This window comes from Phoca vitulina, unplaced genomic scaffold, assembly GCF_004348235.1.
Source record: "Phoca vitulina isolate PV1807 unplaced genomic scaffold, GSC_HSeal_1.0 scaffold36, whole genome shotgun sequence".
Taxonomy (NCBI): domain Eukaryota; kingdom Metazoa; phylum Chordata; class Mammalia; order Carnivora; family Phocidae; genus Phoca; species Phoca vitulina.
Window position 1 is genome coordinate 17,311,564 of NW_022589739.1, and position 15,973 is coordinate 17,327,536.

At 38.7% G+C, this 15,973-nt stretch overlaps 1 protein-coding gene across 1 annotated transcript in view; it reads right to left on the reverse strand.

Moving 5' to 3' along the window:
* Positions 1–648: 648 nt before the first annotated feature.
* The window catches only part of RSF1 (remodeling and spacing factor 1), a 165,817-nt gene continuing 150,492 nt past the window's right edge, over positions 649–15,973 (reverse strand). Inside the window, exons 12-16 of the mRNA XM_032427334.1 lie at positions 15,613–15,680; positions 14,186–14,393; positions 12,476–12,696; positions 9,137–9,325; positions 649–6,454 (exon numbers count right to left, since the gene is read on the reverse strand). Of these exons, the coding sequence (XP_032283225.1) occupies positions 5,889–6,454; positions 9,137–9,325; positions 12,476–12,696; positions 14,186–14,393; positions 15,613–15,680 (1,252 nt within the window). The 3' untranslated portion in view covers positions 649–5,888. The remainder of the gene's footprint in view (positions 6,455–9,136; positions 9,326–12,475; positions 12,697–14,185; positions 14,394–15,612; positions 15,681–15,973) is intronic.

Genomic DNA, 15,973 nt, shown 5'->3' on the forward strand with positions numbered 1-15,973 from the left:
CTTTTTTTACAGATTGAAAAGAAACCAAGCTCTGCCCCAACCCACCCCGCCTATCCCAGCACAGGACACTCCCTTTCAAGCTGTATGCAAAACCTCCTGGCAGGTTTGGGCAAGCTACAATTCAGATACTTATCAAGAAGCTACTTTGCTAAGAAAACAAAACACTAGACCAACATTGAGAATACCCTAGTTAGGCATCACGAAAATCACACACTATAATATGCTGTTAACTGCCAAATTTAGGCTATTATAGCTGTTCCGAAATTGAAAATTCATTTACACTAATATAAACTAGATCCATGTGTGCACATGTATGTTTCTATATGTGTGTGTGTATATATGTGTTTGTGTATAATTTTCATGCAATGATCTTAAAGCTTTGGAGACAAGGGTTATTAGCCTAATTCCAAGGCTTGTCCACATAGCAATATTGACATGCACCAACTCTGCTAAAGGGCAGGAAAATGAAAAAGACCATGGCACAAATTTTTAAACAATTTTAGGTTTAATTACATAATGCACCTGTAGATGTTCTAGCATAAACACAATTGTAAAAATCTACATCCTATTTTAGGGTATTTTTCCACCTCCCAACCCTTAAAAGCTGTACAGTTATATAAAAAATGTGACTCTCAAGCAAAATAAACGTTTTTTTTTTTTTTTTTTTTTTTTTGCAACATACAAAATAAGTTAAATGATTCAGAAGGTCTTGAGCCATTAAGTATCCCAATGACTGTGTTCTGGCCATCCATAAGCATGACATGCAGCTCCTGGTCTATGACCAGAACTCAATAAATACAGGTCAAACAAAACCCCAAACACTTAAATTAGATTTCTTTAGAAAGTGATGAAAGTCAAGAAAATATATAATTAGGGTTAACAATTCCATTCTTAACTTACATCATCCAGTGGCAAAATGAACAAGGCAGGTCACTCAGTCCTTAGTGCATTTACTAGCTTGTACCGGTTTGGCAAAAAACACAAATGTAGTTCCTTTAGATGTTTTTTCTCATTCAAAATGTCTAAGGAGTTTAATTAATAAATTTCTATTCATCTAATAATTTGTTATGCCCTCTCATATAACTTATGCATAGGATATATCTTAAAAAGTTATTAAAATAAAAATAACATTTTCATTAACTGAAATCACAATGTGCCAGAATTGGGTTTGCAGCATTTCCCAGAATGAAATCATATAAAATGAAAAAAAAAATTGCGCTCACATGACCAAAATCAGGGGAAAAAAATCCACTAATGGAGTCCTAATCAATTTCTGAGAGGGTTTATGTGAATAAAAGAAGTATTGAGTGGATAATCTATAAAGTGGTTATATACCAAGCACCCTACAGTTTGGCTTATGAAGACTGCTTGCTTGCTGGGGAATGACTCTTCTTCAATGTATGTTACATAGTTACTTAGCAATTCTTGGCACTCAAAAAATGATAAATGATAATTTAAGTTGAAGTGAAATATCTTGAAAACAAATTATTAAGTGTACATATAACACAATAACCCAGGTTAAATACACTGATAGCAAAGGGCCTTGTCTTCTGGGATTGGTATAAAAATAAGAAAATCAGCAGCTGAACTGCCACTTGCAAAGTAGGTTTACAGGTACACACTAGGAATGGTGGATAAAATAGGAATGGATTTTATTCTAAGAGGGTTTAATAACAATATTAAGCAGAGGACTAGGTAGACTATAGCAGATAAGCAGTCTTGGCATTCTTACTTCTTAGAGAACCAGGAATATTTTCTTAGAATATCAAACCAAGAAGAGGAACTTCATTATTTTTCTCTGGACTTTCTGTAATTAAATGTTCGTAATTTCACATCAGTCACAATTATTTGTCTTATGTCTTTTTACAATGTCAATTAATGATTTCAAAGGATTCATTTTTAATTTCTGCTAACATCTAAAGTATGTATACACATATTAACATATATATACATACATATATGTATGTTCTATTTTTTAAAAAAGATCTGGGTCTTTGAATACTTGTTCTATAGCTGTGAGGCAATCACGGACCTGTTTCACTGTGTTGGTGAAGGGCAGAGTTCACAACTTTTTCCGAGTATTCAACTTACAGATTCCCTGGGTTCCTTCCAGTCATATGGTAGAACTAGCGCATGGTTAACATCTCTCATCCCCACAAACATAAGCTAAAAAGGCATTCTTTGTGACAAAGTAAATTCTATCAAACCCATTTAAAAACTGGTAACATTTTCTCACCTTTTTACCTCTAAACAAGTACACTCCTACATTTTTCTTAGTATATATACTTTGCTCAGATGCATACTATGGGATGGGCTCTAGCAACCAAAAAGTGAAAACTGGAGTTTGTAATATCCTTTTAAAATTTATTTGTTTAAAAATGTTTTTTTCAACAACTTCTTTAGCATTCAGTCCTTGGTTCTTTGGCAGGTCATAAAAAAAAAAAAAGACTATCAGTAGACATGAATTTATTCTAAATGAAACTCCTCTTTATTCTCTGCATCTGCAACCTTGACCAACTGGAAAAAGATGTGTCAAGGAAATCCAACCTCACTATATCAGGTAAACTCTTGAAAAGCTCTCTGCCATCATTCTCTAATAACGTGCCAACAATGGAAAATGTTTTACACGACACCCTATTTCATCGACACAAGTCTACAAAACCAAAATGTGTATTTTCAGTCTGAGTTCCTTTTATATATTTTAATTCAAAGCTTCTGCTTTGTGAACATTTGGCTAGTTTTCAAACTTATACAGAAATTGCAAACTAAATATTCTGTGCACTAAACTACATCTCCCCTTAATACATGTGCTAGACTGTTAGTGGGACATTGGGAGTCCACCTGTATTTCAAAAAAGGTTTAAAGTATTAAAGGACTGTATTATATGGCAGCTACGGATGCATCTAAATCCATGGTTAGTACTCTAAGGATCCAAGGTGTTCTAAACTCTAGATGAGCTGCTGCTTTCCTATACTCTGTCCAGTTCCTAATGACTGAATTATATCTTTGGATACAGGACCATTTACTTTTTCCTACATTTTTAAAAATTTCTTCAAAGCATGTTCAGTTAATATTTCAGTGAACGTTAAGACTTTATGAGGGACTAAATCTAATCACCAAGCAGCAGAATTGGTTTTGCACTGTCCAACATTTAACTGCCCATAATTAACCTGTCTGCATAGTAATTTTTAAGTTAGCTGCTTGGATTGCACCCTTTGTAGATGAAACGGTTAGTTGGCTTAATCAGAATGTAAGGTTAGAAGGCAGACATTCACTATCAAGTTCACAAATACTTAATTCAAGTTCGGTAAATTAATAGGCAGCAAAAGTGGTATTATAACCCATGTCAGTGGGACCTATGCTAACTTGAATGCTCAGTCTTTACTATGGTAACAATGACCTTTTGCTCTCTGTAGGAGAAGGGTAAAAAGAACTCCTTTATTTCACATTAGGCATCCTGTAAAATAAATAATCTACCCCATTGGATACTTCTTATCACTTGCTTAACTATAGAGTGGTGGAAGCAGGAGCTGGTGTGTCCAGAGGTAGAGACAGCATACGTGGGAGTTTCTACACCGTAGTGGCTTTACCCAGCTGCAGGACTAAAATCTAGAGGAACAATGGGGGGCAGGGGAGGCCGCCCGCACGTTCTAAACACTTACCTTGCACTAGTAGGAATCCTTCTGTTGCCTGCCTGTTAAGACAGTTAAAAAGGCTAGCTAACATTCTTACCTGACTTTCAAACAGATGAACAAATCTGGCTAGAAAGGTGGCTTGGTACGTGAATATGGTCCTTACGTAACCCTGCTCTACTGTCTGTAAGTGTAAGCCCTTCTCCCTCCCTTCCAGTGGAACATTGTCTCAAAATAAAAATCACAACTTGCTTGGAACCACATGCTATTGGTGCATCCTATTTTTAGGCTGCTTTCATTATTTTATTTTTTATACAGATACATATACATTGCTAGAATCAAAGCAAAAATATTAATGGGCAGGTACTACACAACTAAAGTGAAACAAAACAAAACAAACAAAAGAACCAACAAATGAAAAACAACAGCTATAAACTTTCAAGGCCAAAAGATAAGATTTAAGGGCAACACCCGTTGAGGAAGGAAAAGAAGGAGTATAAAGTTTCTAGAGAGGTATTTATAATGCAAGTCTAATGCCAGCTTTTTAATCATAAAAAAGAGAAGTGCTTTACTATACACTGACTAGCACATATAATGCTTAATTTGGAAAGAAAAATTAACAAAGTTCCTTGGGCCAGCAGCAGATATGGTGTGTCCGTTGCCGGCAACAGACACAACACCGGGACAGAAAAACCCAAATCCCAGGGCAAAAGTATTCACAGAAGTAATGGCTGAAGGTTTCAGAATTTGACAGGCAAGGTTTAATCACAAGTGCTACACTTTATACAATGTTATTTATGGCTCTGCCTGAAATTTTACAGCTGTAACAGTAACTAAATAAGACAAAGTTCATATTTTAGTGTCAATTACATGTTAGATATTTAGTTATAAACCCCTTTTTCTTGAAACAAAGGGCTCATCTTTTACTAAAGTGTTGAGATGTTTGAAATGGATGTCATGCCCATTAAGCATATTGGCGGTTCTCAATCAACTCTAGGTTGGTCGTGTGACTATTAATGAATTTTAATAGAAGTCTAATGGCCAAAGGCCAAAACTACATTCAAACCCTGCTAATATATCCAGGCAGATAGGAAATTCCAACGCACACACATACACACACACGTATACACACACATACATGCTAAAACTCAAACTAAAAACCTCCCAAAGGAACTGCTTTGTTTGTAGACTTCAATTTGAAGTAGATACTAAGGGCAAGAATAGACCAGTTAAAATTCACCTGAAAATCCTTTCCCCGTCATCAAATGTGCTAAAATACTGCTGTCAGCTTAGCATCTCTTCATGTATGTTATGTATAGATGTATTTCTTTCAAAATGGGATATTTCAGATATTTAAATATTAAGTGGCCAGAAGACAAGAGTTACACTATCTGCAAAGTTTACAGTCCACCTGGGCCTAAAGAAAGACCACACTTATTTCACTAATAACTCTCATTGATAGGATATTAGAGGCCACCTCATCACCACTGCATAAAGCTGCTTAAAAAAATTCGCTGCTAGCACAATCTGGTTGTCAAAGCTTCATTATACATTTTACTGTACAAATGTTTTTCAGATGATTTTTTTTTTAAACAAGAAACTCCGCTATAACAGACACTCAGGTTAGAGTTTTTAATGATGGTGCTTTCTCCATCTCTTCTTTATTAAGTGTGGTTATCTCCAATAGTAAACAAGTTGATATCATGAATGCTGTTACTGAATGACTTATGTATGATGTTATCTACAGTTCTCAAACTGCAACAATACAGACTGGAACTTTTAAACAGTCTGTTCATCATCATCTATGCCATGAATGTTTAAATATAATATATATTTAATATGAAAAAGCTAAAGCACAAGTGCTTTCTCCCACCCCTAATTCTGTTTTGGGCCCTCACAGATTTGGAATGCATTCTTATCCACCCTTTTGCACAAAGTCAGGAGAGCTCAGGAAATATAAAGTCAAAAATATACAAATCTTTGTTGTTATTATAATAAGATTTTTTTCCATGAATGAAATTACCAAGGACCATGAACTTGGAAAAAGAAAATCAAAAGGAATTTACAGCAATTATTTATCTTCAAAGTTCAAAACTGGTCACTTCACAGAAAGACTTCAGGGTTTGTTGAAATTTTTCTTCTAAAAAGTCATTCTGTAGTGGAGTTTTCTAGGAAAAATAAAACAGCTTTTAATAACTGGCCCGCTGGTGTGAGAGCTACCGTGGAATAAATTAGCACAAAAATGGAAAAAAAGTCTTATAACTGTTCACTGTTACAGACATAATCAACAAGGTCAGTCACTCTTAAAAGCTCATCTTCCTCCTCTTCTGGTGCCCCTGCCTCCTGCCCACCATTTGTCCCATTGGGGGCCAGGCTCGCACTGGCTGTGCTGTTGTCCTTGGGGGTCTGAGGCTTCTCAGCTGGCTTGCCAATCAAGTTCTCAATGGCTTTGCCAGGACTCTGTCCATTGGTGGAAGGCAAGTCCACTAAGCTATAGTCCAAAGGGCTCCCCACCTTGCCTACATTTTCAAAGTCCTCTTCCTCATCGCTGTCTATCCGATAGGGCTTCTTGGTGCTCTCCTGTTCTGAGGGCAGGACCCTGGGCTGGCTGTCATGGGCAGGCTGATCTGCATCTCCATGAGCATTGTCACAACTCTCCTCCTCGTCTGTCTCGATCCGGTGTAGCCGTTTTCGAGATGGTCTGCCTTCTTCTTCCTCATCTGCTTCTGAATACTCATCTGTGCTTCGACCCCGCTTTCGAACTGACCGCTTTGATTCTTTAGCTAGCTCATCATCTTCAGAGTTCTTGGACATATAGCTCTCTAGAATAAACAGCACATTTCAGCCATCGATACAGTTAACCATAACAGATTTAAGTAATTTTCCTTTTCCTCCCCATATTCACCCCATATCCTGCTTTCGGACTTGCCCGTGCATCCTATTTCCCTCCAATAATTGGCCTGATTGCTCTCTCCTCTCAGGCCTGTAACAATCCACAGAAAGATCCATAGTGTGTTTTTTAAACTCAGATTTTAGGAAAGAGCAAAATCACATTTCTTAGAAAACAAATATGATGATCCTTAAATTAAATGAAGATAGGGTGGTCACAAACTGAGAAACTCCTATCCACTGTCTCTCCAATTATGGAATCATGTACACATACTGATAAGGAAAGATTAAACTGAGTACCCAACTCTGGGCATCTGAAACAGTGTGCTAACTCTTAACCCATGTTATTAAATGTCCTTCCTTGGTAGTCTTTAAATGTCTTCTTTTTGTCTGTATTTACATCTAGGTTGTCTCTCCTAATCTCATGGCTTTGCATCTATATGCTGATGACTCACATTTGTTTTAGGCCACCCCTAAATTCCAGACTCATGTTATCAACAACCTGCCTACTCAACATCTATGCTGGGATTTCTAAACAGGCATTTCAAACCTAACATGTCCAGAACCGAGGTCCTACGCTTCTGCCTCAAACATGCACTGCTCTGGTCTCGCCCATCTGAGTTACTAGCAACTCTATTGTTCTAATTCCTTAGTCATATTTTAATTGTTTTCTTTCTCCCATCTAACCAAACAGTAAATCCTCTGAGTCTACCTTCAAAATAGAGCCATAATCTGACTGCTTTTCACCCCTTTACTACCACTGCCCTAGTCTCACCAACCATCATTTCCCACCTGGCCTCTTTCAGTGGGTTCCCAATGGGTCTCCTAGACTCTGCCCTTGTCCCCTTAAATTTATTCATAACACAGCTACCCATAGCAAATTAAAATATGGGTCCGATCATATCACTGCTCTGCTCAAACTCCTCCAATTATTTCTCTTCTCACAAGGAATAAAATCCAAAGTTTATAACTCTACAACAGCCTACCACGCTATCCCATATGGTAGCCACTAATCACATGTGGCTATTTTTAAATTTATATGAATTAAAATTAAATAAAAATTAAAAATTCGGCTCCTCAGTCATACCAGTCACGTTACAGGTGCTCAACAGCCCCATGAGAGGCCAGTGGCTACTACACGGATCAGCACAGACACAGCCTGTTTCCATCACCACAGGAAGTTCAACCAGATGGCACGGTTCATCAGGGGTTGGCAATTTGTTTGTTTTGTTTTTTTGTAGAAGGGCAGACCCTACAGTCTCTAATACAACTAACTCAGCTTTGCACAAGAGAAGCCACAGGCAGTATGTGAGAAACAACGGGCGTGGCTGGTCCAACAGAACTCGATTACAGACAGGCAGGCTGGAGCTGCGGCCTACTGCTCTTTGAGATGGGACCCCTGCTGACCTCTGCATCGTCTCATGCAATTCTTCCCTTCGCTCATTCTCCTTCAACCACCCTGGCCTCCTCTCTGTTCCTGAACACACCAGGCACAAACCTGCCTCCAGGCCTTCATGTTAGTTGCTCCATCTGCCTGTATCACTCGGCCTTAAGACAAATGCAGGACACACACCCAACATTATGTCAGGTCTTTACTCCAATATGGTCTTCTTGGTGAGGCGTTCCTGTGGTGCCCTATCTGAGATCCCAGCCACTATCCCTACCCAACTCCTCTTTCTCCTTTATTCTTCTCCACAGCATTTATCCCCACCTAATACCACATAGGTTCTACTTACTTATCTTGTTTATTATCTCTCCCTCTAATTAAAATAAGAGTTATACACGGGAGTTACATGTTTTTGGCTGTTTTGTTTACTCTTTTAGTCGCAGTGCCAAAATAGTGACTAGTGCAATAAGTATTTGTTTTTAGTAGCTGAATTACTGAATTTGTTTGTCTTTAATGACACATGAAGGTAAATACACAATCAGATGTTCATCCCCTTTCTTTAGCCTCCCATGTTCAAACATTTTTTTCCCTTTATTTCCTGGCTTGGGCTCAAACTTAACTGATAAGCATCTTAGAAATCTTCAAAACAGATCATAAATAATGGAGGATTATATAAGTCAAAAAAAAAAAAAAGGGGGCAGAGGTGAGGGTTAGAATCATTTAAAAGAACTGGAATAACCACAAGACTAAATGGATATCACAAATTCGTATTTTAGAGCTTTTCCTACACTCCTGGTATGGAGCACATCTAAAACTATTAAGAAATAAAAGTTACCAACTGAAGCTCACTGTCAAGGTGGAAAGAGACAGCAGGGCCCTGTATTTCAAACTGTTTAGTTATCCAGGGCAGAAGTTACCTCAAAATGAGGGCCGTGAATAATAAGGGAGCAGAAGAATTCTTGCTCAGATCTTAATTTTCTGAGACTTGTCTATTTCAATGAAGAGTTTAATTATTACAATGGAGACATTAAAAATTAGTATCTTATCAAGTATCATTTATTTAAACTATAAAAAGGGATCAGGCAAAAAATAATGGATTTTGTCTCAAAGATATCACTACTTATACTGAATTTCTATGAAATGGTACAGAACCACAATCCTGAGTTTACTTTATAGCTTCTATTTCTGCCTTGTCCAAACTTCTGTAAACTGGAGAGCTACTCCTTACCTTCACTCTCTGAGCTAGAAAGCCTGCGCTTGTGAACTCGTCTGATTTCTTTCCCACGTCGTAAACTCTTCTGGGAACCATCACTTTCGGAATCTTCTTTGTAGTTAATTTGTCTTTTCTGGTTCCTCCTTGACCGCCTCCGCCGAGTTTCTACAAAATCATCACTAAAATCATCGCTAAAATCACTTTCTGTTCAAGGAAAAAGAAATACAAAATTTAAGTCTATTAAAGAGAAATGTAATTAGCTTAGGTTATAAAAATGTAAAGCTCTTAATAAGTAGGGTTCAGTAATAACAATTTTTAAATTAATAATAATGGCTATAAATCTCTCTTTTTGTTTTTTTTTTAAAGATTTTTTTATTTGACAGAGAGAGGCACAGCGAGAGAGAGAACACAAGCAGGGGGAGTGGGAGAGAGAGAAGCAGGCTTCCCACCGAGCAGGGAGCCCGATGTGGGGCTCGACCCCAGGACCCCGAGATCATGACCTGAGCCGAAGGCAGACGCTTAACGACTGAGCCACCCAGGCGCCCCTCTCTCTCTTTTTTAAGTAGGCTCCACACCCAACATGGGGCTCAAACTCATAAGCCCAAGACCAAGAGTCGCATGCTCTACTGACTGAGCCAGCCAGGCACCACTATAAGTCTCTTATTTTCCTCTTAATAGTACAAGTAAATGCGTAGGGGTCTTTAATGCCAAAGTTCCTAATGTTCCCTATTAACAGCCAATGTCTGAAAGTAAAAGATGTTTTAGGGGCACCTGGGTGGCTCAGTCGTTAAGCGTCTGCCTTCGGCTCAGGTCATGGTCCCAGGGTCCTGGGATCAAGCCCCGCGTCGGGCTCCCTGCTCCGCGGGAAGCCTGCTTCTCCCTCTCCCACTCCCCCTGCTTGTGTTCCTGCTCTCGCTGTGTCTCTCTGTCAAATAAATAAATAAAATCTTTTAAAAAAAAGAAAGTAAAAGATGTTTTATACAATCTTTATCTCATTCAACCTAGAGCTACCCAGCCAGCTACATGGGCTGCTCTTCTTGGTTAGTATTTGGTTACTATTCTGCCTCAAAAGAATCTGCTGCTCCTATGTGTACAGATGTGTGGGACAGTTCTAACTGCACAATGTACTGCACAGATTAAAATCTCTAATCCCAGAAAACTGATAAACCTGTTTCAAAGAAGTATAGAATTGGAGTTACGTTTTTGGCTTTTTTCCATATGGAAATAAAATCTGCTAAATACAGCATACGGGGCCCACTTCAATTCTCCAAGTGTCGTCAAACAGCACCATCCATACCATCTCTGATTAGTAAACAAGAGACTATGACATTGTGTTAGAGCAGTTTTTCAGGAGTGCTAACAAATTCCACCGAATTATCACATCCAGCCTTATTGTCTAATGAATTTCAAACACTTCAAAATGGCTCACCAACAGTCTGAAGGAGTCCCTACTGGCCAAATCTGGGAAAAACTGAGCCTACACAGCAATGATAACATATTATATCCACAGACTAAAATAAGAATCCACAAGTACATACTGATATAAAGAAATAAATATATGGGGGAGAAGGGAAAGCGCTTTCTTAAGGAACACCAAATAATAAATATAAAAGGAATTATGGGGCCAGGAAATCATCAATGAATGCTAAAACTATGGGTGAAACATCTGAAAAGAAATGGTATATATATAGTCTCAAAACGCCCTCCTACAAATTACTGTTAATTATAAAGGGAAAAATAGTGGAGACCCAGAGAACATATATTAGCTCTGTGATATTCCTGCTGAAAAATGTATAAACTGAATCTAATCGCAGGAAGCAAAAAAAACCCTGATTGAGGGACATTTTACAAATTAACTAGTATATATTCTTCAAAAATGTCAGGATCAATAAAGACAGTTTGAGGAATATTGTAGATTAAAGGAGACTAGAGACATGAATAAATGCAATGTGTACTCCTGGATTAGATCCTGGACTAGGAAAAAAACTGATATAAAGGACAATTTTGGGACACCTGATGAAATATGAATATATACTGTTAATTAGATAAATGTAGTATACCAATATTTTATTTATCTATTTAAAGAAAGATTTTATTTATTTATTTGAGAGAGAGAGAGAGCACGAGCAGGGGGAGAGGGAGAAGCAGACTCCCCTGCCGAGCAGGAAGCCCGATACGGGACTCGATCCCAGGACCCTGGGATCATGACCTGAGCCAAAGGCAGATGCTTAACCGATTGAGCCACCCAGACACCCCTCAATGTTTTAAAATATCTGATTTTGATAATTCTACTATGGTTATATGATATATGAAACAAAAAACCCATAAGCCCAGCCAGGGAGAGGATGTAATATTCCTTCCTGGCTGTGACATTTCCTCAGTGAGAGGACAGCTACCTGTAGCCAATTCTACAAAGTACTCCTAGCTGTTTTTTTAGATGCTGTGCCTGTCACTATTTATTCAGTTAATAGAAATAAGCATAAAATATAAGAACATCACTATTGCTAATTTATAAAAATGAATGAATCACTCACTGATAGTGATCTAAGTGTTAGAAATAATTGGTGAACCTTCTCTTTCCAACTGCTAGATATCTGAGAAAAATGTTCTCAGCTTACTGAGAATGATTCCAAAGAAACATTATGAAGATAAAGTCTAGGCATGGAAACTTGGCACCAAAAGAATTCATCACAAGGTTGCCTGGGTGGCTCAGTTGGTTAGGCGTCTGCCTTCGGCTCAGGTCATGATCTCGGGGTCCTGGAATCGAGCCCCGCATCGGGCTCTCTGCTCAGTGGGGAGGCCGCTTCCCTCTCTCTCTCTGCCTGCCTCTCTGCCTACTTGTGATCTCTATCAAAGGAAGGATGAAAGGAAGAAAGGAAGGAAGGAAGGAAGGAAAAGAATTCATCACAATCCTAAATGAATTTGGTATGCAGTTAACACATCCAACTGTATATATTTTCTTAGATATGTTTTATGTGAAAAACTTAGTTACTAGTGAGTCATAAGAAGAGAATTCAAAATTTTATTGGAAAGCTTATATTACAAATGAATGAAATTTTATCTTAAGAACTCTTAACTCCAGGGGCGCCTGGGTGGCTCAGTTATTAAGCGTCTGCCTTCGGCTCAGGTCATGATCCCAGGGTCCTGGGATCGAGCCCCACATCAGGCTCCCTGCTCGGCGGGAAGCCTGCTTCTCCCTCTCCCACTCCCCCTGCTTGTGTTCCTGCTCTTGCTGTGTCTCTCTCTGTCAAATAAATAAAATCTTAAAACAAACAAACAAACAAAAAAAACCCCTCTTAACTCCAGAAGTTCTAAGAATTGAATTGGTGTGATACAGGTACAAATTATTTTTACCAGAGTCTCTACTATTCTCCTCAGACTCCTCCTCTTCATCATCATCAGAGTACTTTTTCTTTGGGGTCTTTCTCCGCAAACGCCTGCTTTGCCTCATTGGCCGGGAGGGATGTCGCCTCAGTCTCCGGCTACAGAAATCAGTGTCGCTGTCATCATTAGATGGTGGATCTTCCTCACTTTCATCTGGGTTTTCATCAGATACAACAAACTCATCTTGAGATCTGTCCAAGAGAAACCAGATGAATTATGATTCTGAGTTCAAATTCTAACAAGTCCAGTGAATCATTCAGTAATGGTTAATGTAAAATACCTAGATAATTGTAGCAATTTGTCTGTTAATATTCTTCTCTTAGGAGGAGTTAAGATGAACTGATGCTGATTTTTGTACATAAATTGCTTTGGCGTCTTGGGATGTCCCCCACATGACTTAAATTTAACACGTCCCCAAGAGAACTCATTTCCTAACCTAATCCTCTCTTCTGTCTCCGAGCCTTATATTTGGAACTATTACCTATCCAGTAAGTCAAACCAGAAACCTGGTATTTTTCCTAATTTCTCCCTTTTCATTTCTCACATCTAATCAATTATTAGCTTACTCTCTGAGTCAACCTCTTAAAGACAGTATCTCAAACCTGATCCCTCTTCTCTGTCGGGCACTCATCTCCCACCTAAACCACCACAGCAATTGCCCAGGGAGTCCCTCTAGTCTCTAGACTCATTTCCCCTCCAGACAGCCTCCAAAAGAATGCCAGGATAAATTTTTCTGAAACATAAACCTCATTAGCCGGATGGTTAAAACCCATCCATGGGCTTTCATCATCTTCAGGGTAAGATTCCAAATTCCCATGCATGACAAACAAATCGCTCCATCATCTGGTTCCATTTTATCTTTTAGCCACATCTCCAGCTGGGCACTCTTTACTTCTTCCCCATATTCTTGCTACCCTGACATACCAGGAGTTTCCTAAATATTCCATGATGTCTTATGCCTTGCTGCCTTCAACACGTGATTGCTCTTAGGATGCCTGCCCTCTTTCTCATCCCACTTTGAATCTCAAGCTCACTGAATTTGCCCAATTCTTCATTCTTCAAATTTCAGATCAAGCTTTATTTCCACTCTAAGGCTTTCCATGAACTCTCTAAATTTATCACTCTTCCTTTATGCACTACTTAGGCTTTCCTACATTTTTGCAGCAATCACACAGAATGACTTTTTTGTGGTTTACATGTTTGTTTTTCCCACTAACAATCTGAGAGAAGAAACTCTGCAGTATTGTTTCAACACCTGCTCTGCAGGAAAATCTTTCCTGATCTTCCAAACTGGATTACCTGCCCCAACCCAAACCTCTGTGGGTCACCAGAGAATAGTACCTAATTACTTGTACTTGTCTAATTCTCACATTTGACTAGGAACCTCTCATGGACATGTTGGCGGAAGATGGCATGGAGATGCACAGCAAATGAATGCTCGATTCCAGTTAATCAAATGTAAATACAATCCTGAATATTAAACAACCATAAGCCTACTTTGTTTTGATCTAAAAATAGCTAAGATTAGCATTCTTGAATCTGTTTTAAATAGCCTGAAAATAAAAAGAGATCGTCCATGTGCACGAAGAACCAAAGGCCCGTCACAGCATGGCCGAGCTTCTCTGCAAGCCCCATTTAAGCCTGTATCTAGGGAATGGGACCTGCTGGCAAACCACATACCCGTCGCTGATCTTGAATTCATCCTCACTCTCTTCTTCGTCCAGGTTGCTGTCACTGTCCAGATCATTCAGTCGCCGGCGTTTCTTCCGACGTGCAGCAGCTGCCCTCTGGGGTCGTTTATTTTCTTTTCTTTCTTCATCCAAAATAGTAGAGATGTCTTTCCCACGGTGACCTGTGATGGTGGAGATATCTTTCCCTCGGCCGGCTCCTGAGTTCAGGGGGGAAGGGGAGGGCGATGAGGGGAAGAGAGGGAGGAAGAGAGACAACGGTACGTTTATTAAAAGCTTCTCTCTAGATAGAGCTGTCCTTGTTCATCCTTAGCGGCTCATTTACTTTTTTCCTACAAATAAGCAGTTTTCTCACAACTTCAGCTAACAGAGCTCTCATCAAGAGACTTTTTGCATGTGTTTAGTCTACTAAGGGGAAGTTCACCATGTAAAGAACCTCTTTTTAAAAAATTTGATAAAATTTGCATACTGTAACATTCACCCTTTTAAAGTGTATAGTTCAGAGGTTTTCAGTAGTCACAAAGTTGTGCAACCATCACCACTAACAAATTCCAGAACATTTTCATCAACCTCAAAGGAAACCTCATACCCTATCAGCAATCACTCAAGAATCTCTTCTTCAAAGTTGTCTTTTGGACAGGGCTTTAGAAAAAGACCAATCCGTTTTCTTTTAACTGTGTGTGCAGGACAGAAAAGGTGAGAATCCCGCAGCAAAGCTGTAAATAAGGTGCAGAGCCCTGGAAAAGCTGGTGACTTCTTCAGACAGCCTACTTACTACTGATCTTCTTCAGAGTTTTCCTAAGTACTAAAGGAAACCACAATGCTCCATACTGGAGCACTGGTAATTCTCCGTATCGCTCTTTCATTAAATTACCTTCAAATCCTTCTGTTTTCATGTGACCTGTTAAAGACTATGAAATTAATGAAGTGATTTTTAAAAGGTTGATCTAAAGCAATCATTTAGATTCAGATTATCCATAATTTTTAAGATTTTGTAGCAGTAGTGATCTAAACATAAACAACAAGAAAGTTTAAGTGGGTTTTCTATTTGTAAGCAGAAATAAATTTTTTTAATCTACAGAGGAACATTTAGATTTTATATCAGGTCATAAAACTACTTGAAAAATAATTAATAAGATCTGAGTCTACACATTGACACAATGTCCACAAATTATTTTGAATCTCAGACATTTAACATCAAGTAGAGAATAAAAAAAAAAAAATATGCTTACTGCCCTAATCAATGTTTTGTTTTGTTTTTAAGTAATCTCTATGCCCAACATGGGGCTCAAACTCACAACTCTGAGATCAAGAGTCGCATGCTCTACTGACTGAGCCAGCCAGGCGCCCCTACTCTGGGCATTTTAAGTTAACCTACTGGCCAAGTCATACGAAGAACAGGGAATGATAAACACATACCTCCTCCATCAGCTTCTTTGATATCATCTTCTATAGCTTCATCGATTGCTTCATCAAATTCATCAAATCTAAAATATATACAACAATCACATCATAGCCTGTCCTGGTACATGGGTTAGGAGGAGTTGCCTCTGAAATGAAAAAGGCCTGAGTATAAAAATGCTCTCTGCCACTTTGGGGCTGTGTGACTTGGACTACATCACCTCACTCCTGTTAACCTCAATTTCTTTTGCCAATCAGTATCTAACTCATTTTCAGAGATCATCTATACCAGGCATCAGCAACGATTTTTATAAAGGGCCACTTTATAAAGGATAAATATTTTTGGCTTTGTAGACTCTATGGTCCCTGTTGTAACCAC